The 25,012-nt window shown below is 34.3% G+C and overlaps 1 protein-coding gene across 1 annotated transcript; it reads left to right on the top strand.

Annotated features, from left to right (window-relative positions):
- The first annotated feature begins 2,829 nt into the window (after nt 1-2,829).
- LOC123530042 (ectonucleoside triphosphate diphosphohydrolase 5-like) lies at nt 2,830-24,712 on the top strand. Its single transcript, XM_045310736.2, has 13 exons — nt 2,830-3,468; nt 4,214-4,293; nt 6,096-6,239; nt 6,554-6,629; nt 7,008-7,043; nt 7,570-7,655; nt 8,661-8,740; nt 9,901-9,962; nt 11,380-11,473; nt 18,467-18,621; nt 19,779-19,832; nt 20,340-20,446; nt 21,047-24,712. Exons 1-13 carry the CDS (start codon nt 3,051-3,053, stop codon nt 21,131-21,133), a joined length of 1,479 nt encoding a protein of 492 aa, XP_045166671.2. The 5' UTR covers nt 2,830-3,050; the 3' UTR covers nt 21,134-24,712.
- The last annotated feature ends 300 nt before the right edge of the window (nt 24,713-25,012 follow it).

The following is a 25,012-nucleotide window of genomic DNA, read 5'->3' as shown; positions in this document are numbered from 1 at the left end:
TGTAAACTTTTTTGGTGATTAACTTATTTTTCCCTTAGATACAAGCATTTGTATGTAAAAATTGAGTGTGCAATAGCTGCGCGTGAAAATAGGGTAAAGAAGATTAAGACAATACCGCGAAATCGAAGAAGGAGACCCCTGTTTATTTTTCGCTCATATTACAATTCATTTTTTTATCATAATTGTATTTGTGAAAAAAGAACACACTACTTAGTCATTCCGTTTGAAAACATATAATGGACCCGGTATACCAAATGAAACATAATTACTTTTTGGATATAATGGACAACCCAAAAAATAAATTAATCTTCGTAAAAACAGAAATGTCACAACAATTTATATTTAGGGTTGAGCGAAAATGTGATTTCTCGACGCGATTTGCGTAAGAAGTACGAATTTTATCTTTTAAATACAATGTAATATCGGGTGAAGATCAACTTTTACTATTATTTAAACAAGTTATGAAGGATGCAACTGTTTTTGGAAAATCCCGCTCATTACACTTTCTTTACCGTAAAGTTGAAAAATATGTAAGGTTAAAACTTTTCTGAGATGCTTTATGGATTTGGCCACACATGGGTCGTTTAACAACCCATTTTAGCTGGAGAATTACACTCAGATCCTTCGTAAAAAACTGCAAACTATCGTACATTTACTCTGTATATAAAAAAGCAACAGTTTAATTTGCATAGTTACAATAGGCTTGGTTCTACCAATGAAAAACTAACAAAACGTAGGTCTCAGAATGCGACAGCATTAAAGCTGCTCAATATAGATCCAAGTACAGTTCACTTCCGGTGTGGTCACGTGACCATAGTAAAGTAAGCAATGTTAGAATAAATCGTCTGCAGTACACTGTGATATTGATAAATTTACAAAAAAAATCTAATGAAGAAATTTGTGAGATTTGGAAGAAACACCAATCCATTCAAAGTTTTCTTTTTCTTTTTCCAGACTTATTTGTAAATTATGATTAGCGGGCTCAAACGATTCTTCTGTTGTTATGTATCAAAAATGCCGAGCACTAGCAAACTGACTGAAAGGGTATTCTGTATACAATAATATATCAAATCAACCTAAATAAATTGCAAAGTTTTGCAAGATATGTCTAACCATTGAAGTTTAATCTTGAAGTATCTAAATGCATAATCTGAAAGTGTAGAGCATTGGTAAATATCCAAACGAACCTTACAAGTTTTTACTTGGTCTTTTTTCACGAAACATTGTGATTCGTTCTATATATTGAGTGCAGTTAAATGGTAATTTTGTTCCCATTTAAAAGATTTCTTTTTCGCGTCGAGTTTTGGTTCACCAACTAATGTGAAATACACTCGATGACTGCTTCCTGGACACTAACCAGTACTCTCACCGAAGAAGGGACTGTTGGAGTTACGGTTAAAATCCGCTGACAGGATCCGACCCCGCGACCTCCGGATTACGAGACATCTGTACAAAAATGAAAAAATGGTAAACTTTGTATCTCGATTCTACTCTATATAGTTTTTGAACTAATTTGAATATAACTTAAGTAAGTCAGTTTATTCAGAGATTACTTGCAAACTTGAAAAAAAGAGAAAAAAAAGATGTTAAAACATCATAGCAACCTGCCGAATATGAAATCGAATATGAAAGTACAAAGACTATGCTAAAAACTGCAATGTACCACAATATATTCAATGTGTGACTTTCATCGTACGTCAATTCAGTCGACTAAGTTCAAGAGATACTCAGAATACTGCGTGAACAAACCTATCTCACAATTTGTTTCTATATATTTATACAGGAATATTTTAAAAATATGGGGTACCGTGTGTAAAATTTTTCAATATTCAACGCTGCATTCTTCGTGCGTAATCGGTATCCGACTATCCTAAATTTTTTACATGACCCCAAATGTTTTATGGTCTTCGAGATTTTTTAAAACTTTTTAATAAAAGTGCTCATTCTATTCTTTAAAAATTGTCAGTGATATTAGAAATTATTCGTATTCATTTTCTTTCTTTTTTTGACAGAAAAATAATTTCTGTAAAGTCTCATTGAACAAAAAAGTATCATAAAAAAAAACCCTGCCTGTTTACTAACTATTTTTAGGCATGTTACCGGACACAAAGAATTATTGGGAATGCACAGGTGAAACAAAAACTCTTTGAGGCCCGAGAGGATATCCTTTCTTCGAAATATAACAATTTTTTGGACGAAACGTAATTATAAAATAGTATATAATGATAACGATACAAATATCGGAACTAATTAGAAAGCTCGTCAAAACAACGCTATGTATAACGACTTCCTGTGTACAAGTTTACAAATTGTATTAAGACGTTTTTGCAACCAGAAAGAACACAGTCTTAACCCATTCATCAAAGAAGTTCCTCGCGGGCATCATAAAGTTCAGTGTTTTTTTTTTTTTACTAAATTCTAAATATGTAAGTCGATATGAACACGATATCATTCGTAATTATATTAGCCTTCCGTTCGTAAGTTTCCGGTGGTTTCCGTACAATCGGAATCGGCTATTTCCGTGGTATGGGCCGGGCCGGGCCGGTCCGGGTTTTATTAATAACCGATAAACAGATGTTAACGCGTGACGTCACGGCGATCTCTCCTATTGATTTTCTTACTGGTCATATTTTAGAAGATAATAGACCAACATGCTTGTGGATTGGTTGGTAGTTCTACGCAGGGGCCCATCCCTGACTGGGTGTGCATCTGGGGGTCTCTCTCTACCATTAAACCATGGAAAGTCGTCGTATAAAATGAAAAATTACATTGTGTAAAATTTGTTTGCGAATTGTGTGAGGTACGAAGCCGATTAGTTCGAAAGACACGTCATCATGTAAAGCGTCTTGGAGGCAACGATTTTGCCTGACAGCACAGCGAGGATTTGTTTCTATGTATTTTTTTAAATATTGCCTGATAATATTTTCAAATCTCATACTTTCCATGAACAATTACAATGTTTTGAATATATCATGACATTAATCTAGTTAAATACATAGAATGAACACAACAGAATAACAATTGTTTATTAGTGTACAGTTTTCGGACGCATGTTGCCACGGATGACTTCAATTTTTCTGAACGTAAACGCAAAAATTTACGTTTTACCTATAAATATTAGCTGTTTGGACAGCATTTGGTATCGGTTATTAATTCAAGAAATGATTGACGATACTATGTACACACAGAAAGCACTTACTTTGTACAAACTAAAGGGACGACTTTTTGCAGTGATGGCTGTAATAGGAACAGTTGGGTTTATTTTATTTTTGACCCAGTTTTACAGTACTGATAGACGGCCAAAAGTTGAATTTTCTCTAGCTTCTGAACTAAATCGAGGATTGAATATTGAGGGGACAGCAGCGCCAAATATGAACAAAAGTTTACTTAATGACATTTATGCAATTGTATTTGATGCTGGAAGCACAGGCTCAAGAGTACATATCTATAAATTTCAAACTAGTCAAGGTATGTCTCTTTCTTTTTCTAAAAATTGAAAAATATAGACATGAAAAGGATTTATATATAAAACATACATCTATATCCTTTAATTTATTTATATTATCTTTTTGAAAATTAATTCTTCTTAAACATCCATAGTTTTCTTGTCTATATAGTGTTAAAAGATGATATACTAGGTGATTCTTATATATTAAGTTACCACATGTAATCACTTAATTAAAATTGATATAATTACATCAAGTTAATTTCTCAAACTAATAGGTCAGTTTGTTTATGATTATTAGATTATGGCATTTAGGCCTAAAAAAAAATTCTTTGTTTCCGGTAACATGCTGAAAAAAATTAGGGTAGGTAGGTTGGAATTTTTTTTTTTTTTTTTTGGAAATTTTTTTTATTAAGGGGGACTTTTCGGAAATTATTTTTTTGTCAAAAAATGATTACAAATAAGGGGGTTATGCCTTTAGAGCATCAGTAATTTGATTTCTAACATCACTGGCTATATTTCAAGCATTAAAAGTGCAGTTTTGCATCTTTTTGTTAAAAAGTTGAAAAAAATATTCTCCAAGGCCATAAAAACATTTAGGGTCGGGCCAAAAATTTAGGGTAGGTCGGGATACCGGAAACAAACAGTTTTTTTTTTTACGCCTTATGTTAGAATATAAGTCATATTTTGAATCATTTGTGTCATATATTTACTTACAATGTAGATCTATGTACTTCTGTTTACCTAACTGCTTTAATTACTTAACAGACAAGCCACTTGAGCTTTTACATGAAACATTTGAAGAAGTGAAACCAGGACTGTCATCTTATGCAGCAGATCCACTGAAGGTAGATATAGAATGTTTTTCAATTCTTGCATTAAACAAAATGTGTAGTTTTTTTTTCCAGAAAGATAGGAAGTGGTCTGCACCAGTTATTTTTGGAAATCAATATTGAATAAGGTGGTATTGAAACAAAGGGAAATAACATCCTTATTTAAAGTAAATTTTATAGGAAAACTAAAGTCAGTTTAATATGAAAACTGCAAAATTTGAAAGAATTTTTCTGCTAGAAAGAATTAGAATTTAGATGCCTATAAATAACCACTGCAGCAGAAGAAATTAAGCCCTAGTAGTAGTAGGAACAGGGTTTTTTCTAGCTGATTTGGGAACATAGCCTATACCCCCAAAATTGGGAATTTTGACGCGTAAATGTTTCGAATTGGGAAATATTTAGTCCCATAGGATATAGTAAAGATGTGTTTAAGGTTTCGATGGAGGCCTTGAGAAACAAAAATCAAACAACACTAAATCATAGAAAGAAAAAGTTGTTTGACATGAAAATTGAACAGCATGTAAAACATGTATATTACTTTACGAAACAAGTGTCAGTATACTGATATAAACATTGAATTCCGGAAAAGGGCTGCCTAAAGGGGCTCCACTTCCAGACAGTTAAACGCCTTTAAAAACTCACCATTTTCAAAGAACAGTTACACATGTTCGTTTTGATGCATTTGCAATAGCGTGCGAGTGGTGAAATTTCACGTAACAAGGTGGAACATAGTTTTCAGCAATTGTTTATCTTTTTTTCTTTACAAATGGCATTCATTTTCAAAGGGAGACAACTTTTTCTCAAAGATTACTTAAAATAATCGGAAAAAGTTGTTTCCCTTTGAAAATAAATGCCATTTGTACTTAAAATAATCGGGAACAGTTGTCTCCCTTTGAAAATGAATGCCATTTGTAAAGAAATAAAGATAAACAATTGCTGAAAACTGTGTTCCACCTTGTTATGCGAAATTTCACCACTCGCACGCTATTGCAAATGCATCAAAACGAACATGTGTAACTGTTCTTTGAAAATGGTCAGTTTTTAAAGGCGTTTAACTCTCCGGAAGTGGAGCCCCTTTAGGCAGCCCTTTTCCGGAATTCAATGTTTATATCAGTATACTGACACTTGTTTCGTAAAGTAATATACATGTTTTACATGCTGTTCAATTTTCATGTCAAACAACTCTTTCTTTCTATGATTTGGTGTTGTTTGATTTTTGTTTCTCAATGCCTCCATCGAAACCTTAAGCACTTTCACATACACTTGTTTCACATTGTACAACCTCTTTTCACATACTTCCATTTCAAAATTGTCCATAATTTGGTCAATGTTTGTGCAATTTTGATGAAATTTTTTTCAGAATGTAGATTGGGAATTTTTGCACTCATTTTGGGAAAAATACATACTTTTTGGCATTGGGAATATAGCCGAATAACGGCTATAAAAACGGCCGAAAAAACCCCCTGAGGAAACAAAAAGAACTTTACATTGCAGTAATGTAAATTATTTTTGTTACCTATGTAAATTTTGTACATAAAGCCATTTCATATATCATGCTATCTTATCATGAAAAATAATTCAGTACTATTTTATAATGTTTATTATATGTATTAGTTATTAGTAATGAGTCACCATTCAGTTTATACTTCTGATTATTATTAAAGCTTTTGATTTATTGTGAAGTGTACATCAAAATAGAAGTACTTGCTACCTTATTCTGATGTGATGGACCAGTATCAAAAACTAAATAACAATTTGTTACTTCATTTCTTTTTATTTTTGTTGAAAGCTGAAATGTCATATTTTGTTTTAACCAGGCAGCACATAGTTTAGATGGAATGTTAGAGACATGTGTGCGGGAGATACCTAAACATTTACAATCCAGAACTCCGCTTATACTGAAGGCAACAGCTGGACTAAGGCTGCTACAGGAGGGACAGGCAGACAATATTCTAAATGAGGTAAGATATTTGTACGTTTTATTTTCTTTCCAAAACAACGAAAGAGCCTAAAGTTGAATAGTCTATTTTCATCCGAGTAATACAGAAGTATCTTTGTATTTTTAATAAAGGGTCTGTGTTTGTATATCTTGTCTGAAATATCTCATCAGGATCCTTTTGTTTCTCTGCTGTAGATATCTTGTTATCCTCCCACCCCCCTTCAACCCCCAGAAGATGACAAAGGATCTAAGTGTCTGCAAATAAAATGAATTTGGTTATGTACATTTGCCTGTAAAACTTGTGAAGAAAAATCTTCAAATAATGATTATTTTCAGGTTACAGCTCATCTGAAGAAATTTCCTTTCAAACTTGTGGAAAATGGTGTTGGTATAATGGATGGTGTAGATGAAGGTATACACAGGCTTTTACTACCATATTAAATGAGTTTCAGGAAGTTAGAAAACTAATTAATAGACCTATTAATAGATTTTGTCTTATAATTTATTTTATGTAGACTTCCTATAGCATTCAAAACACATGTTTGATCATCTGTATAATTATGTTGAACTTCTTTTGCTTGTGCTCTATTATATGAGTGATTCTGAAAGAGGCTGTCCCTAACAGTTAATGGGAAGCATACGTGTTCTGAAAATCTTTTCTTTATCAATGAACATTGTGTTTAATGTATATTGCAAAGACATTGTTTTGCATTTCTTTTACATGGATTTTGAATGCAACCTGAATAAATCTGCCTAGTACATCACTACATGTACATATTTTCTGTTGCAGGTGTATTTAGTTGGATAACTGTAAATTTTATGCTTGGTATGTACAATATTTACTATTTTCATTTAGCAGTTACTTTTCAAAGGGATTATATGGCAGAAGAGAGGATTTGAACCTATGCTATCATTTCAGTAGTGTCTAACTATGGAGTTCATACAGCTGTACATTGTTAAACACACATTAATGATACAGTGTTTGCTATCTTTTGATCTTGTGAAAATATAGGGAACAATCAAAGGACACTTAATAGAATATTTTCCTGGTTTTGTTAGAAGTGTTACCTGATAGCTGAGAAGAAATGGGCAAACTGAAAAAAAGTTTATAGTATGTCTGTTTGATATGAGAGAATAGATCTAAGTCTTACCAAACTCTGTGAAGTTTAAATATATTCTTTACTTAAGAAAAACATATTTAGCTATGAACATCTTATATGTCAATAAAAAAAATTGAGAGAGGTAAGACAATTTCCTTATAACATTTGCCCTGTGTATAGGCTTTTACATGTAAAATTGATTTATTTCAAGACTAAATGTAATATAGTTATGTTTGGATATTTTGTGCACAGGATTGTTGTCAGACAGTGGCCACCCAGAGCCAGCACTTGATCTTGGCGGTGGATCTACACAAATCACTTTTGTCCCCACTAAACCAGTATGTATAGCTTACCTTGTATACAGATTAAAATACAAGAATATACTCACTAGAATATTTATTTGTAGACAGTTATCAAATTACATATAAAGTAACAAAATATATTAATGCCTCACCATGGTTTTTAATCAATAATTAGAGAACACTTTGTCTCAGAGTGGTCAAACCATAAGATGATTTGTCTGTGGTCAGTAGATGACCCTTACTGTTTTTGGATTAGTTGGTCAAAGGTCATGGTTACAGCAAAATTGAGTCTAAAAACTCAACAATGCCTTTGCCTACAGTCATCAAACTTCATAGGGTGATTGCCTGTTGTCAGAAGATGACTTTTGGTATTTTGGGCATCAGTATGTGAAAGGTCAAGGTCATAGTAACCTGGATACTGAAAATGGTTTCTGCTCAATAACTGAAAAACGCTTTGGCCTAAAGTTGTAAGTTTTCATTGGATAATTGTTCTTAGTCAGTAGTTGACCACTATTGCTTTGGAGATAAGTAGGTCATAGGTCAATGTTGCAGTGACCTTGAGAATGTAAATGGTTTCTCAATAAGTAAAAATTGTTTTGGCCTACATTTTTCTAATTCCATAGGATAATTGCCTGTGATCAGTAGATGACCCCTATTTTTTAGCTATCAGTAGGTCAAAGGTCAGGTGAAAGTGACCTCAGAACTAGAAATGGTTTCAGTTCAGTAACTTAAAAACCATTAGGACACTGCCTTCAAACTTTGTCGTATGATTGCCTGTGAGTAGATGACCTCATCAGTTGGTCAGATGTCAAGGTCATAGTGATCTGGGATTGAAAATGGGGCAGGTCATCATGGGTTTTAGAAAAAGCTTGTTTAATAGTTCTTTTACTACATCAGCATTTGATAATTAATTTACAAGAAAGGGTCACAATTTTGTACTGGGTAAAAGATTTTCTTTAATATGTGTATAAGTTATCATTTTAATGTGTTTTATCATATTTAGTGTGCAGTTAGCATTTTCGTGTTTGTTTGATATTGCAGGAAACAACGAAACATTTGCGTAATGAATTTATGAAAAATGTGATCCTGTTCAAAAATGAATACAAGTTATATACTCACAGGTAAAGTGTATTTCTATGTACATGTAGTAAATGTTACTGTAATTTTAAGGGTAGATACTTGCATAATGAGTGCCTTGTATAACTTTTTCATTTTTATGACCCCGAAGGGAGGCATATTAGTTTTCAACTGTCCGTCCGTTTGTTCGTTTGTTCGTCCGTCACAACGTTAACTTTTTGCATGAAGGCACTTTACTCGCGAACCGCTACACCCAGGACCTTCAAACTTCACATGCTGATAGTACTTATTGAGTATAACACCCCTACTGACTTTGGGGTCACCAGTTCAAAGGTCAAGGTCACAGGGGCCAACGTTAACTTTTTGCATGAAGGCTTTTTACTCCCGATCCACTGCACTGACTTTGGGGTCACCAGGTCAAAGGTCAAGATCACAGGGGCCAACGTTAACTTTTTGCATGAAGGCACTTTACTCGAAAACCACTGCACCCAGGACCTTCAAACTTCACATGCTGATAGTACTTATTGAGCGCACCACCCCTACTGACTTTGGGGTCACTAGGTCAAAGGTCAAGGTCACAGGGGCCAACATTAACTTTTTGCATGAAGGCTTTTTACTCGCGAACCACTTCACCCAGGACCTTCAAACTTCACATGCTGATAGTACTTAATGAGTACACCACCCCTACTGACTTTGGGGTCACCAGGTCAAAGGTCAAGGTCACCAGGTCAAAGGTCAAGGTGCTGCGGGGGCATTTGTCACCATTAGTGACAGCTCTTGTTTACAAAATGAATATGTCATTAATGTCCAGTTTAAAGGTAATTTGTGTTTCTCAAACCCTGCAAATATATATCACAGTTGATTAGTTTTCTGTTACGTGGTGAGATTAACTTCACTGAAAAGGTTAATTGGTACTTTGTTATTCTTGGAATACAGGGATTGATACATGTTTAGAGATTGTTAGAATTAAATGGTCTCCACACATTGTTCACATAAGTTAGAAGAACAGTTTACTTTTTAGATTACCAGTTTAAAATACCTGATCAGGTATTTACATTTATTATACCTCCAGGCTGATACACCTACATATTTACCATAATTTCACTTGTTTTGTTTAGTGAGTGTTGTCTTGCCTTAAGATGAATGTATAATTGATATTATACAGTTTTTTTATCTCTAAACTTTATTTGTTTTTAATCATTAGTTATCTCGGTTATGGGCTGATGTCAGCAAGATTTACAATAACTGGAGGTGACAGTCTCACAGGTAGGTCTGGGTAATTTTTTTTTTAGAAAATAGCCGTATAGTGACTAGTTTATTGACAAAAAGTATCAGCTCCAATGGATGATTGATATTGTAAATAATTCTTGTCCAACCTCATTTAGTTATTGAAGGACAAAAATATGCAAATAGCCCCAAAACTTATGTTATACTCTAATTGTTAACATGTGCATTCATATGGGAGAATTCTAGATTATTCCAAAAATAATAATTGCATGTTTATGGTAAAACTAATTTACTGTTTTTGGTCAGGATTGTGTATAAATAGAAAGGCAAGTTCACTTTCACTTGAATAACCTTTCTCATTATTATTACCAGTATATTGGTGGTTACTGTTTGTCAATAAAATCTGTTAATCAGATTCTCAAGTTTTCACTATTCATGCAATGTATGAACTACTTGATTTTCATTTAAAACTATCATCAATTATTAAACCTCACAAAGACTGTGTGCAGAGCATAGAACCCTCATCAATAGGTCCAAGGTTAAAGTCATACTTGGCGGTCAGAGCTTGCTGTCTGCACCATATCTTCTAAACTCATTGAAAGATTTTCATAAAACTAGTAACAGTTGTCAAACTTCATCAAGACGACTTGCAGAGCACATGACTCGGGTCACTAAGTCAAAAGCCGCACTTGGAGATAAAGATCAATACTGATAGCTTAAATTTGTGTCCATTCCATATCTTCTAATTCACAGGGACGGTTTTCATAAAATTAGCAACAGTTGTTAATCTAATCCAGATGACTTTCAGAGAGCAGAACCCAGATCTTTAGGTCCAAGGTCAATGTCACACTTAGAGGTCAAAGACAGATAGCTTAAATTTGTGTCTGCTTCATAATTATCTTTTCAACCTCTGGAAGGACTTTCATAAAACCAGCATCAGTTGGTTACCTCATCAAGGCGACATGCAGAATGCACAACTAGGTCCAAGGTCAAAGTCACACTTGAACGTTAAAGGTCGTGATCACAACATTTTCTGTGTATAGTCTCCGGGTATTAATCATCATTAATGATAGCCCTAGTTGTCCTTTGTTGAAATTACAACATTTACAGCATGAGAATAACTGAAAGTTATGTTTATGGTAAATTACAAGAGAAAACCTTGTTACACGAGCTATTCAGATATGCTGCTGTTGGTAAACTCCATGTAGTTTCTTTCCATGTGCAGACTAGAAAACTGAAATGATTGCATTGTATTCTTAGCACATATGTGGAATTTATAACTTTTTCTTTGACTTTCTGGTTATGCATACAGTGCGTGGAATATGTAGAGGACGAATGATTTCATGCATAAAGAATATTAGCCCTAACTTGGGAAGCTGTACATTTATCATAATAATAAATTCTAATTAAAAACTGAGAACTTAACAGATAATTGTAGAATTGTTTTAACTTACAGGCAACAATCCTGCTCGTTCCTTCCTGACTAGTGTATGTATACCACCAGGATATTCTGGGAACTATACACATTCTGGCAAAGTCTATAAACTCAGGTTAGTTTATTTTTATATATACCACGAGGATATATTCTGGGAACTATGTATATTTTACCATAGTCTATAAACTCTGATAAATTTGTGTATTTTATGCATACCTCAGGCTTGATAAACTTACATATAACGTCGTTATTTATTTGATTTTCCAATCTTCCATGGGGGCCTCAACATATACACAACATATATACAGTCAACAGAATACACAACATATATACAGTCAACAGAATACTCAACATATATACAGTCAACAGAATACTCAACATATATACAGTCAACAGGATACTCAACATATATACAGTCAACAGAATACTCAACATATATACAGTCAACAGGATACTCAACATATATACAGTGAACCAGTACAAAACATCGTAATATAAAACTGTTGGAGAATTGAATTTAAGTGAGGAATAATAATTAATTATTGTAATATGAGCAATATTCAAATTTCCATAAAATCAACATGAAAAATACATACCGGTAATTTTGCAGAAAGACAAAAAATGAAATACTCGAAGTGATGATTTTTATCAGTTCATCACTAACAGTTTAGATATTCAATTTTAAGATGATTATGTAATGCAAAAATTCAGTTGGAGAATTGCCACTTGACATAAGCCGTTTGAAATTTCCTAAGAGTATCAGAATTTCGAATTTGTGTTGGAATGTCATTCCATATCCTTGGACCGGAGTAAGTAAATGACTTTCTAAAGAATTCTATTTTTGGTTTTGGTATAATTAACTTTGCATTTTGTACAGATCTTAGGTTTAAGTTGTGCCTGTGTTTTACTGTTTGGATTTTATTTTTCATATACATTGGAAAATATGGTTTGTTTATAGATTTATGTATGAGGATTGACATTTTGTACATAATTCTTTGGTCAAAGGACATCCAATTTAGTTCTTTAAATAATTCATTTGAAGGGGTATCGAAACTTTTGTCTAAGAAACTTTTTTCTGGCAGCTCTCTTTTGAAATTTGATAATGTCTGAAAAAAAGTGAAAGTAATTCATTGCTGCAGTTTCCCCAAATAGTACAGCAGTAGTCCAAGTGTGGCAGTATGTATGCATTAAAGAATAGTTTTCTAGAATGAAGATACAAGATATTGTTTAATTCTATGAAGCAAGTAGAGCTGTGAATTACATTTTTTATAGTTGTTTGTATATATATTTTCCATTTAAGATTGTTGTCTACATATACTCCTAGTAGTTTTTCAGTGTCTGTCAGTTCTATTTCTTGGTCTTGAAGGTATAGAGTAGGTGATGTAGTATTTTCTGATTTTGTATTTCTTATTGGTAAGTTCATGAATTTAGTTTTTTTGTGCATTTTGAACCATTGCGTTTTGTTTGCACCATGTGTTAACATTATCAAGATCTGTTTGGAGATTATCAATTACTTCCATTAAAATATTTCCAGTAGCTGTGAGAGAAGTATCATCAGCAAACATATTAGTATTAGACCTTTTAACATGAAGATTTAGATCATTGATATATATAATGAACAGAAAAGGCCCAAGGACTGAACCCTGGGGTACTCCTGAGACAACTTTTACTGGTTCAGATAAGACACCAGAAACATTTACTTTTTGTGACCTTTCTGACAGATACGATGTTACCCAATTTATAGTTTGTGACGAGAGATGATATAAAGGAAGTTTTTCAAGAAGTATTTTGTGGTTAACTAGATCGAAGGCCTTATATAGGTCCAGGAATGGTGTACCAACAAGTTTCCATCTTTTAGTGCATTGATTCAATTATCGATTATGTTTGTAACTGCTGTCTCTCATGAGTGTTTTGCTCTGAATTCTGATTGTGCAATGAAGAGTAAATTTGTTTGTTTGTAAAAAGTTCTTAAAGTGGTCTGATAATGTTTTTCAAATAGTTTAGAGATAAGTGGAAGTACTGAAATTGGTCTGTAATTATTTTTGTTTGATTTTGGTCCTTTTTTGTAGATGGGTGTTACCTTTGATTGTTTTAATTGTGTTGGAAATTTTCCACATTTTTTTAAATACTTTATTATGGTACATAGGTGTTTATGCATACATGCCATACTTTTTCAGGACATTTCCGGGATTCTGAGTTAAAATTTCTGGGATTTTTACCCTTTGTCCGGGACATACACCGTGACATTGGTATTTGTCTGTTTCATGCATAAATATTGTAAAATTACATGTTGTTTCCCAAGTTAAACATTGTTCACTCGCTTATAACTATAAGCATAATTTGCTGCAAATGTCGTCAAGCTTTCTAAGGGAGGTAAATACGGGTAATACACATCTATAGTTTGGCACGTGAATTAATTGCGTTCCCGAGGTGATACTTACTATATACGAAGAATTAACCTGGTCATCGTGATTTAGAATCTAGCTAGGTGTCTCTGTTATAAGTCTTTCATTTCCATTTATAAAAAAGAAAAGAAAAGAAGGAACAAACTAAAACAGTTCTTCAGCTACATAATGAAAATCCACAAAAGTATTCATTTAAAGTAGATTTTTATACACTTGGAAATATCTTAAGTGGATATAGGTCAAATTACATCGGTCACCTCGCAGGCTCGCAATATCAAATCTTCACATCAAAGAGTAATGCCGAAAATCAATAAGGGCAAAGTTGCCGACACTTGCTCTTTGAAGTTTAGCTGCCACGTGAGGCCATTCATCAAATGTGTCTACCAGTTATGTAACCTAATAGGAGGACAATATTTTTTTATGCCCGCAGCATCTACTGATGCGGGAGGCATATAGTGATTGTCCTGCCGTTTGTCTGTTCGTTCGTCTGTCCGTATGAGGTTAACCAAATAGGACCATTTCATCTAGCACCAATACCCCTTACTAGAATGACTTGATACTAATGCAGATGTAACCTTGACCATTCCTCATCTTCAGACATCACCTGACCTCAGTTTGACCTTGACATTGACCTCTTTTGACTTGGGTTGCTTTATATGGGCCATCTCTTGGTTAACCAAATGGGACCGTTTCGTCTAGCATCAATACCCCTTACAAGAATGAATTGATACTAATACAGATGTAAACTGTGACCATTCCTCATCTTAAAACATCACCTGACCTCAGATTGACCTTGACCTTGACCTCGTTTTGGACTCAGGTGCAAAATCTATCGACAAGGATGCCACTGGGGGCATCAAGCGTTTATTGAACGCAGCTCCTTGTTTAATTATTGTAAAAGTAGGATGTACGAAAATCAAAAGTAAGTAGCTAAAAATACTGACTGGAAAAAATGCTTTAATTAATATTGGATTTGAAATGTCCATTTCTGCAAGAATAGAGTTATTTGCTGAAGTTACAAGATATTGTTTCTCAGGATAATCTTTTAGATTGTCACCACGCACGTGCTTTCACACATATTTAATGATGGTATCTTTAACAGTCCGTTCAGAATTATAATCATAGTTGTGCAAAGCGGGAGAGAGATTAATGGCTTAATCAACACGTGTCCCGCTCGAGGGCATAAAATTGATATTGGTTAATTAGGAATAAACAATGTGACACTGGTGACTGTTTTATAAACGTAAAATTCATCACTTTATAGACCAAAAAAGCTAGTTTTTTGGGGGGTTATTTTTATTTGTTTCCTGTATTTTTATTTTTACGGGACATTTCAACACTGTCCGGGACACCGGGACGAGCATGTCATTTCCGGGATAATCCGTATCACATGTATGGTTTATATATAACATCTGAGGCAGTTTTTAGGAATTTCGCACTAATCCCATCTAAACCATTTGCTTTTGTAACTTCAGAACTGTTAAGCCGTTGTTCCAGATAACTTAGTTCCACATAGGGTATTTCAAATTTGTTAAATTGAGTAGCATTTTCAGAGTGAAGAGATTCTTTTAACACAGTTTTCATTTCATGTGATTATTCAGTGATATTTTCAGCGTTTTTTAAATACATTTGCAAAACAGGAATTAAATGTTTCTGCTGTTGATTTTGGATCAGTTATTGGTGCAAAATTTTCGTCATTTATGTAGTTATTAGTACTTTTGTGACCGCTCAATGTCCATGGTCAGTCGTCCATCGTGTGTTGTCCGACGTCAGTCGTCCGTCGTGTGTCCATCAACATTTTCTAAAAAAAACTTCTTGAAAACCTTTGGGCAGAATTACACCAAACTTCACAGGAATAATCCTTGGGTGGCCCCCTTTCAAATGTGTTCAAAGAATTGAATTCCATGCAGAACTCTGGTTGCCATGGCAACCAAAAGGAAAGACTTTAAAAATCTTCTTGTCCAAAACCGCAAGATGTAGAGCCTTGATATTTAGCATGTTACATCATCTAATGGTCCTCAATGAAGATTCTTCAAATTGTGCCCCTGGGGTGAAAAGAGGCCCGCCCCGGGGTCCAAAGTTTTACACAGACTTATATAGGAAAAAACTTTGAAAATCTTCTTGTCTGAAACCTCAAGACCTAGTCCTTTGATATTTGGTATGAAGCATTGCCTTGTGGTCCTCTACAAAGATTGTTCAAATTATTACCCTGGGGTGAAAAGAGGCCCTGCTGCAGGGGGGGGGGGTCTCTAGTTTTACATTATACTTGTATAGGAAAAAAACTTTAAAAATCTTCTTGCCAGAAACTGCAAGGCATAGGCTTTTGATATTTGTTACATTGCCTAGTGTTCCTCTACCAAAAATTGTTCAAAATTATGCCCCTGGGTTGAAAAGAGGCCCTGCCCTGGGGGTCCCAAGTTTAACATACATGTAGACTTATAGAGGAAAAAAAAATCTTCACTTCTGAAAGTCTAAGGCCTAGGCCTTTGATATTTGGTATGTAGCATTGCCTAGTGGATCTCTAACAAGATTGTTCAAATTATACCCCTGGGATGAAAAGAGGACCCGCCTTGGGGGTCACTTGTTATATCAGTTATATTAGGCAAAAATACTTCAAAAATTATCAGATCATATTTCCTAGACTGTTTAGTAAAATTCCCTGATGACCCCAAGTGATTAGGGGTCACCTGATTGTGACCTTGACCTACTGACCTACTTTCTTGTTTTTTTTTAAGATACAGCCTTGAAATTTGGATGACATTTACAGTTTTGCACACCAATTTTAAAACTGACTTTCAGTGACCATGAATGTGAACTGCTGACCTACTTTCTTAATATTTTAGCATCAGTTTGATATTTGAAACATGTAGCTCATATTAATCAGGTGAGCGATCCAGGGTCATCATGACCCTCTTGTGTTATATGTTTCTCGTCACACTTCATTTTCAACAAATAACTGGAGATCCATTTGACCTAGAACCTTCATAGGGTGATATGGTTTATGGAGTAGATGACCCTGTTGTTTTGGGGATAACTCAATCAAAGGTCAAGGTCACAGGGGCCTGAACATGGAAAACCGTTTCCAATCAATAACTTGATTACCACTTGACCCAGTTTGTTGAAACTTCATAGGATGAATGGACATGCAGAGTAGATGACCGCTAATGATTGTTTGGTCACTTGATCAAAGGTCAAGGTCACAGGGGCCAGAACATGGAAAACAGTTTCTGATCAATAACTTTAGAACCATTTGAACCATTTGACCTAGAACCTTCAAACTTCATTGGGTGGTTGGACTTACAGAGTAGATGAGCCTTATTGTTTTTGGGGTCACTTGAGTAAAGGTCAAGGTCACAGGGGCCTGAACATGGAAAACTCCTTCCGATTAATAACTTGAGAACAACTTGACCCAGAATGTAGAAACTTCATAGGATGATTGGACATGCAGAGTAGATGACCCCTATACTCAATCAAAGGTCAAGGTCACAGGGGCAAGAACATGGAATACCGTTTCCAATCTGTAACTTGAGAACCACTAAACCCAGAACATTGAACCTAATGGGATGATTGGACATGCTGAGTAGATGATCCCTATTGCAGTCAACCATCAATGTCTCTTAGACTTTCGCTCCTGTCCCCTATTGACTTCTTGCCTATTACCACTATGCTATGGGGGAGACATGCACTTTTTCATAAAAGCATCTTCTAGTTTTATGTTTTTCTGAAATGCCTGATAGACCTTTCAAGTTTTTCCATATTGTTTTGTGATTTTTCTGATTTGAGTTTATTTCCTGACCAAAGAAATCTATTTTTGCTTTTCGAGTGAGTATTTTTACTTGTGATTTTCAGTATTTGAAGTCATTGATATTATTTTTCTTTTTGGCAAAGTCCCTATTGTGCATTGCATTAGCTTTATCCTCATTGAACCAACCAGCTTGGTTTTTATGTCTTAACTCTTTTCTGTTTATATGCGCATGTGCATCTAATGTTTGTAAAAATAATTTGTTAACGGCACTGGCCTCCAGATCGTTCAACAACAAAAAAATATTTTTAGATATCTGGAAATTAATGCTATATTTCTTAAGAACACTTTGAAACTCAATTATTGACAAGACTATATGTTATGGAAACACATGAGAATTAGTTGTTTTTACTACTTTTTATGATGAAAATTGAAAAGCGTTTGTAACGCTTTACTTGTGGTAAACTGCCTCGATTATAAATATCTATATTTAATGCGCATTGAAAACAAAATCCTCCATAGCGTTATTGGTAATGGCAGCGGAAAACTTCTTTATTGCCGTGGAAATCCAGGTTCGATTTCCAACGGGGTCATCCTTTTTTTCTTGATTTGGCATTTTTAAAATAGTTCAGAAACAAAAACTCATATTCTAATGTTCATAATATGACCAAACTTCAATTTGAAAGAAAGATAATTTTTTATCCAAAATCTCAAGGTCAGTGCCTTTAATAATGCTTCTTAACATTCTGTTTAAGTTTTTTTGGAGTGACGAATTTCAGTTGTTGTACTGTTTATAGATCATGCATGATATACAAAATTGCATATATTATCAATGGATATTGATGCAATAAGTAGATCTAGTAGATTAAAATATTTCACTACAAAAAATGTGTATCAGGATATGTAGTAAAATTATCAGGGTAGAATTAGAAATATAAAGAATGTATATTGATATTTATAGGGGAACATCACCAGGTCAGTTTAAATATGACCATTGTGCATCTGAGATGAAATCGCTAGTGGACAGTCAGATCAGACCAGTTATAGAATTGTCTGGAAACAATCTCTACCTCTTCTCATATTTTTTTGACAGAGCAGTAGAAGCTAACCTCATAGGTATATCTTTATATTCATTATACCACCACAAATGCAGTCATTTTACAGTCTGTTTTCCAGTCATATTTAATTTTAAATAAATTCCAGTGAAACTTGGTCACCATAAAGTGCAGCTGTGCATCACATTCTTTTCTGGAATGGACAGAGGCATGGAGCACAAATACATTAATTCTCCCAACAAGTTTGTTTGAGTCTTAGAGGGATTCTTGTGAAACTTCATACATTGATCAACATGAAATGTAGATGTGCATGGCATAATCTTTTCTAGGGTGGATGATGAAGTGGGAAGAACACCTCTACTCTCCCGTCTCAAAAAAATGTGTGTCTCTGTTTTATCGTGCTGAGGATGGAGGGATATAAATTTGGTGTTGTCCATCCGGCTATCCTTCAGGCATGTGTGCATGCTACTGTCCGTCTGAAATAGAAAATGCTTATAATGCAAGAAGTATTTTGGCTAGAAACGGTACCTCCTGTAATTATTAAGTAGCACAATACCTTTGCTAACATTTAGTATTTTCCCCCTTGATCCAGTAAAACGAAGGGGTTTTGACTGTACCTAAGTAACCTACAGATGGGTTTTCATGACACTTTACACAAAAGTAGATCACTGTAGGGCTGTAGTGCATGCTGATTTTTTCATAAAGATCACTTCAGTAACTTCAGAGGTATTGCTCTTTAATTGATTTACAATGCTTAAATTCCCATGTAACAAAGGAACATAAATATAGGTCACTATAGGACTATGGTGCATGCACCTGTTTCATCATGCTTATAAATACATCTGGAAATTGAATATCTTTCCAAAACAACCTATTTGGCAGGGAATATAAATTCACTGAACTTGATTGACAAATATTAAAATCGATTTGTTAAAACTTAAAAGAAACACTTTTGGTTAACTGCATCTCCTCATCCCCTCACTACTTCCATTTATTTCTTTGGTTAATGTCTCTTCAACACCCTCCCCCCGCCTCGACACACTCACAAACACCCTCTTAAATGTTTTCAGATGTTTCAATAGTATTTAGATAATTATTTTAAAGAGAGTGTCAGATGATTGAAAGCTATCATTTTGTTTCCATGAGCGATGCATTTAAATAGTAGCCTGTGCATTTTCTTACAAACAAGTCTTAATTTGAATGTCTTTATTTTTTCAGATAAGTCTGGAGGTGTAGTGTCTGCAGTAGACTTCAAAAATGCGGCAATAAAAGGTATCATTTTCTTCATTCTTGATGTCTATATTCTTTTCTGTATGCTGTTTTACTCAGTTTATTTTCAATAAAACAATTCCTCATGCTAAGTAGGTATATTGGATGTCTACAAGATTTGGAGGAATGACCTTAAAAGACACATATTGGGTGCTCTCCTGTATGAAAGATTACGTGGAGTCGTAATTTAGTGTAGGTATATCAGCTAGTTGTTCACACAGTATGGAATAAATTATATGGATAATTTAATACCCAACTTATCTGATTGAGTTAGTGAATTTTGCAAAGAACAATTATTATTGTGTGGATATCTAATACTTCTTCAGCATGCTTCTTTGTTTTTGTCCAGATAAACGAGTATCAAAACTTGTAAATTTGCACATCTGTAGAATATGAAAATGATAAATTGACATAAAAATGTTTTGTTTTGTTTTTACATTGAGCAGTGTTGATTATACCTTCTGGTATAAAAAGGTGGAATGCAGACTGATAGTGGATGTTTTATTTCAGCTTTTAAAGTAGCGAACATTGAGATGCCATTCCAGGCTTTAGATTTGACCTACATTTACTCATTACTACATTATGGATATCATATATCAGACAGTACTCAAATACATGTAAGTCTTTAAATGTTTTATCTATTACTGTAACATATATTATGCATTGTTTGACATTTATATTCAAGTACTGTTAAAAAATGAGAGACCAGCTTGTACCTCAGTAAAAAATTTAACATACACAAACATCCCCAGTATAATATGTGGAATATTATAATATTACAGACAAAACTCATTGACCTCAATTTATCCGAGGTTAAATTCCACTTAATTCATTCAATTACATGTGCTTCCATATTATTATGGCCAAAAGTACTTAGATCAAACATTTTTGTGATATCTTAAATTTTATGGAAAAACAGCTTGTTATCTGTGTATTAAATGAATATTTGGTAAGACATTTTACCATATTTGGCTTTTAGTGTAATTAACCTTTAGCCTGCTGGCAGCAAGTTATTCTGCCTTTGCGACCAGTGCAGACCAAAATCATGGTCTGCACTGTTAGCTATCCAGTCAGTAAATTTTCAGTGAACACCCCTTTGAATAATAAATGGTACTGTCCAAATTGAATGATGGACCAGTCCATTTTAGAAATTTAGCAGGCTAAAGGTTAAAATATTTCTCAAATCAGAGGTGATTATTGTCTTGTATGTTTTGCAGTTAAAGAAGAAGATTAACAGTGTAGAGGTGAGCTGGGGTCTAGGTGCTGCCTTCCAATTACTGATGCAAGTTGGACTTGTCAGATAATGAAGGCCCAAACTTAGGAACATTTTGATGAGTGTTTGAAGGATCTATCTTATTTAAATTATACATTGTTGAAAGTAATGCAACGAAAAGTTTTAAGTGTATTACATGTTATTTATTGTTTGAATCTGTGTATGTGTTTTGCAGTATCTTGACATCTATTTTATATTTTACGCAACCTTTGTTCTTCACACTTTTGAAATCTTTCTGTGTTTTTAGCTCACCTAAAGTTTGTTCAGGGTGAACTGTTAGTAAAGGTGGATGGTCCTGTGTTCCATTGTCCCGAGTCCTTCGTCCAGCACCAACATTTTTACTTAAACATCTTTTCTTGTGAAATCATATAGTGGAAGTTGATGGAACTTGGCCTGGATCTTCCTTGGATGGTCTTCTACCAGAGTTTTTTTTCAAAGAATTCCATTCCATGCAGAATCCTGGTTGCCATGGCAACGAAATTGAAAAGCTTTAAAATTCTCTTCTTCAAAACCACCAGGCCTGTAGTTATGATATTTGGTGTGTGACATCCTCTAGTGGCCCTCTACTGAATTTATTCAAATGTCCATGTGTTTAAAATTGACCCTACCCTGGCACCCCAAGCTTTGCTAGTTTTACATATTGGGTAGGCTTTTAATATTGAATTATTGGAGAAAAATCTTCTTGTCTAAATCTGCAAGACCAAGAGCTTAGACATTTGATATGTTGCATTGTCTAGTGGTCCTTAACCAACGGCATTCATATCTACCCCCTAGGTTTTAAATTGGTCATAGGGGTCACTTGTTTTACGTAGATTTATACTTGTCTAAAACCTCAAGGCTTATATCTTAGATATTTGGCATATAGCATTATGTAGAAGTCCTCTGTTAAGAAATTTTGTACTCATTTGGGTCAGGTGAGCACTATAGGACCATCATTGTCCTTGTTATCTTTCTCTGTTTTTGACATTAAAATTTATCTCCAGTTGTGGTCATAATATTAATATTATTTGTCTGGTATTACAGTGATTTCTTTTGGCCATTTTTAGTGCTGAATATGGGCTGTTTCCCCTTGCAAAAAAAACCTTTCTATTTTCAAAAAAAACTAGTCATTTTTTCCGAAAATTATTTCTTATTTTCAACCCTGATTGAGATTAATTTCAATTGAAATTCACAATGTCTGTATCTCATCATTGACAGACAGCATTTTATTACAAACAAATGGAAATCAACAGTCAGTCAAGAATTAGTCCATCTGTCTATGATATATAGATAAATCAGTAGAAAAGGCAAAAAATTAGCAACTTACGAACAAAACAAGCTTGCTTTTATTTTCCCAATTTCTGGATTTGTCGCGCTTATTTTCCCAATTTCACGGGCACAGGTACATTATTTCCAAAAAAAGCATTGTATTATATACATTGTAGTTTCTACTGCCATATTGCATTACTGTAATTTCCTGCAGACAACCTGCATCTTTGTATAATCTGCATCCATCTGATTAAGACACAGTGTTGAAAAAACGTTTCCTTATTAACCCTTTCTGACAGATAAACTGTATGGATATTTGTAGAAGCTGAAATCTGTGATAACTTGCAGGGTATAAACAAAAGTCACAGCTGTTGTTTAAGTATGATTAACTTGTTTTCTGCATAACCTAGAAATTTGCACTAGTGTTTTTTAGCTCACCTGTCACATACTGACAAGGTGAGCTTTTGTGATCACCCTTCGTCCGTCAACAATTTCTTGTCTGCACGATAGTGGTTTCATTTATGATTTTATTTTAACCAAACTTGCACACAACTTGTATCACCATAAGATCTCGGTTCCTTTCTTGAACTGGCCAGATCCCTTTATGGGTTCCAGAGTTATGGCCCCTGAAAGGGCCAGAATTAGCTATTTTGACCTTGTCTGCACAATAGTAGCTTTATTTATGATTTGATTTTTACCAAACTGGCACACAACTTGTATCACCATAAGATCTTGATTCCTTTCTTGAACTGGCCAGATTCCTTTATGGGTTCCAGAGTTATGGCCCCTGAAAGGGCCAGAATTAGCTATTTTGACCTTGTCTGCACAATAGCAGCTTCATTTATGATTTTATTTTAACCAAACTTGCACACAACTTGTATCTCCATAAGATCTTGGTTCCTTTCTTAAACTGGCGAGATTCCATTATGGGTTCCAGAGTTATGGCCCCTGAAAGGGCCAGAATTAGCTGTTTTGACCTTGTTTGCACAATAGCAGCTTCATTTATGATTTGAATTTAATCAAACTTGCACAAAACTTGTGTCACCATAAGATCTTGATTCCTTAGTTGAATCGGCCAGATCCCATAATGGATTCCAGAGTTATGGCCCCTGAAAGGGCCAAAATTAGCTATTTTGACCTTGTCTGCACAATAGCAGCTTCATTTATGATTCCATTTTAACCAAACTTGCACACAACTTGTATCACCACAAGATCTTGGTTCCTTTCTTGAACTGGCCAGATTTCATCATGGGTTCCAGAGTTATGGCCCCTTAAAGGTCCAAAATTGGCTATTTTGGCTTTTGCAGCCATATAGAGACTTCATTTATGGTTTTATTTGATACAAACTTCCAAAATAACTTCAACAACAATAATTCTTGGATTCCATGGCAAATCAGATCCAAGCGTAGGTTCAGAGTTATTTTATATCTGATTACCTCCCCTGATTGTAATCAAAATGGATTTATATCAGTAAGTCCATAGGACTTATTTGAAATTTCATTATTGTCATTAGTTGGACTGAGCCAATCAGGGTAGATAACTATGGACTGATTTTATGTCAAATTACCTCCCTTTATTTCAAATTAAAATGTGTATATCTCCGTAACTAATGAAGATACTGATCTGAAATTTCATTTATGTCAACAGATTTATTTGGCAGATCCTTCTTTTGTTCACTTACAATAATTTTTTTTTTAATTACTTCCCTTTTACGTTACTATAAATAGCTTATTTTTAGTAACTTTTTTGTTATTGGCCGTAGGGAAAAACCGAGACCACTTTTCTGTGGTACAACATGGATGGTACCTCCAATTTTTAGGTGTATTTTGACATATCTGTACCTTGTAAGAATTTTTTTTTTCTTTTTGGTTAAATTTCTTCCCTTTGTTGTAACTGTCCTTTGGACTTTGATATTTTTTCTGAGGACCTTCTTGTCCTCAAGTGCAATGATAACAAGTGAGCGATATAGGGCCATCATGGCCCTCTTGTATTAATTTGCCACACAATTTTTATGCCCCCGGCATCTACTAATGCGGGAGGCATATAGTGATCGTCCTGTCCGTTCGTCCGTCCGTACGAGGTTAACCAAATGGGACCGTTTCGTCTAGCATCAATACCCCTTACTAGAATGACTTGATACTAATGCAGATATAACCTGTGACCATTCCTCATCTTCAAACATCACCTGACCTCAGTTTGACCTTGAACTTTACCTCGTTTTGGACTTGGGTTGCTTTGTATCGACAAGGATACCACCCGGGGCATCAAGCGTTTATTGAACGCAGCTTCTTGTTTCTGTCAGGTTATTGTTTGCAAAAATGAGAAAGATATTTGATGTTTTAGAATAAATCATTGAATGATGTACTTTTTTCAATCTTACAACCAGTTTTACTGATGAGAAAAATGAAAAATATGTATTTACAAACTTGTTTCTTTTTAAATTTTCATTCCAAGTGTTCTTTTGGTTTATTTATCTTTTTTTTTTTCCAGAATTTTCATTTGAGGAAAACCTAACCATAATATAGCATTTTATATTGAAGAAGTACAATTGAAATTATCCATACCATAGCTCTTTCATAGCCCTATTGCTTATCATATTTCTATTTCCATGTTTTTATTATAAACTTTGAAATCATTTTTGTTGGCATAAAAATATCTGGTT

This window comes from Mercenaria mercenaria, chromosome 1 (assembly GCF_021730395.1).
Source record: "Mercenaria mercenaria strain notata chromosome 1, MADL_Memer_1, whole genome shotgun sequence".
In the NCBI taxonomy this organism is placed as follows: domain Eukaryota; kingdom Metazoa; phylum Mollusca; class Bivalvia; order Venerida; family Veneridae; genus Mercenaria; species Mercenaria mercenaria.
This window is presented reverse-complemented; position numbering and strand designations above follow the sequence as displayed.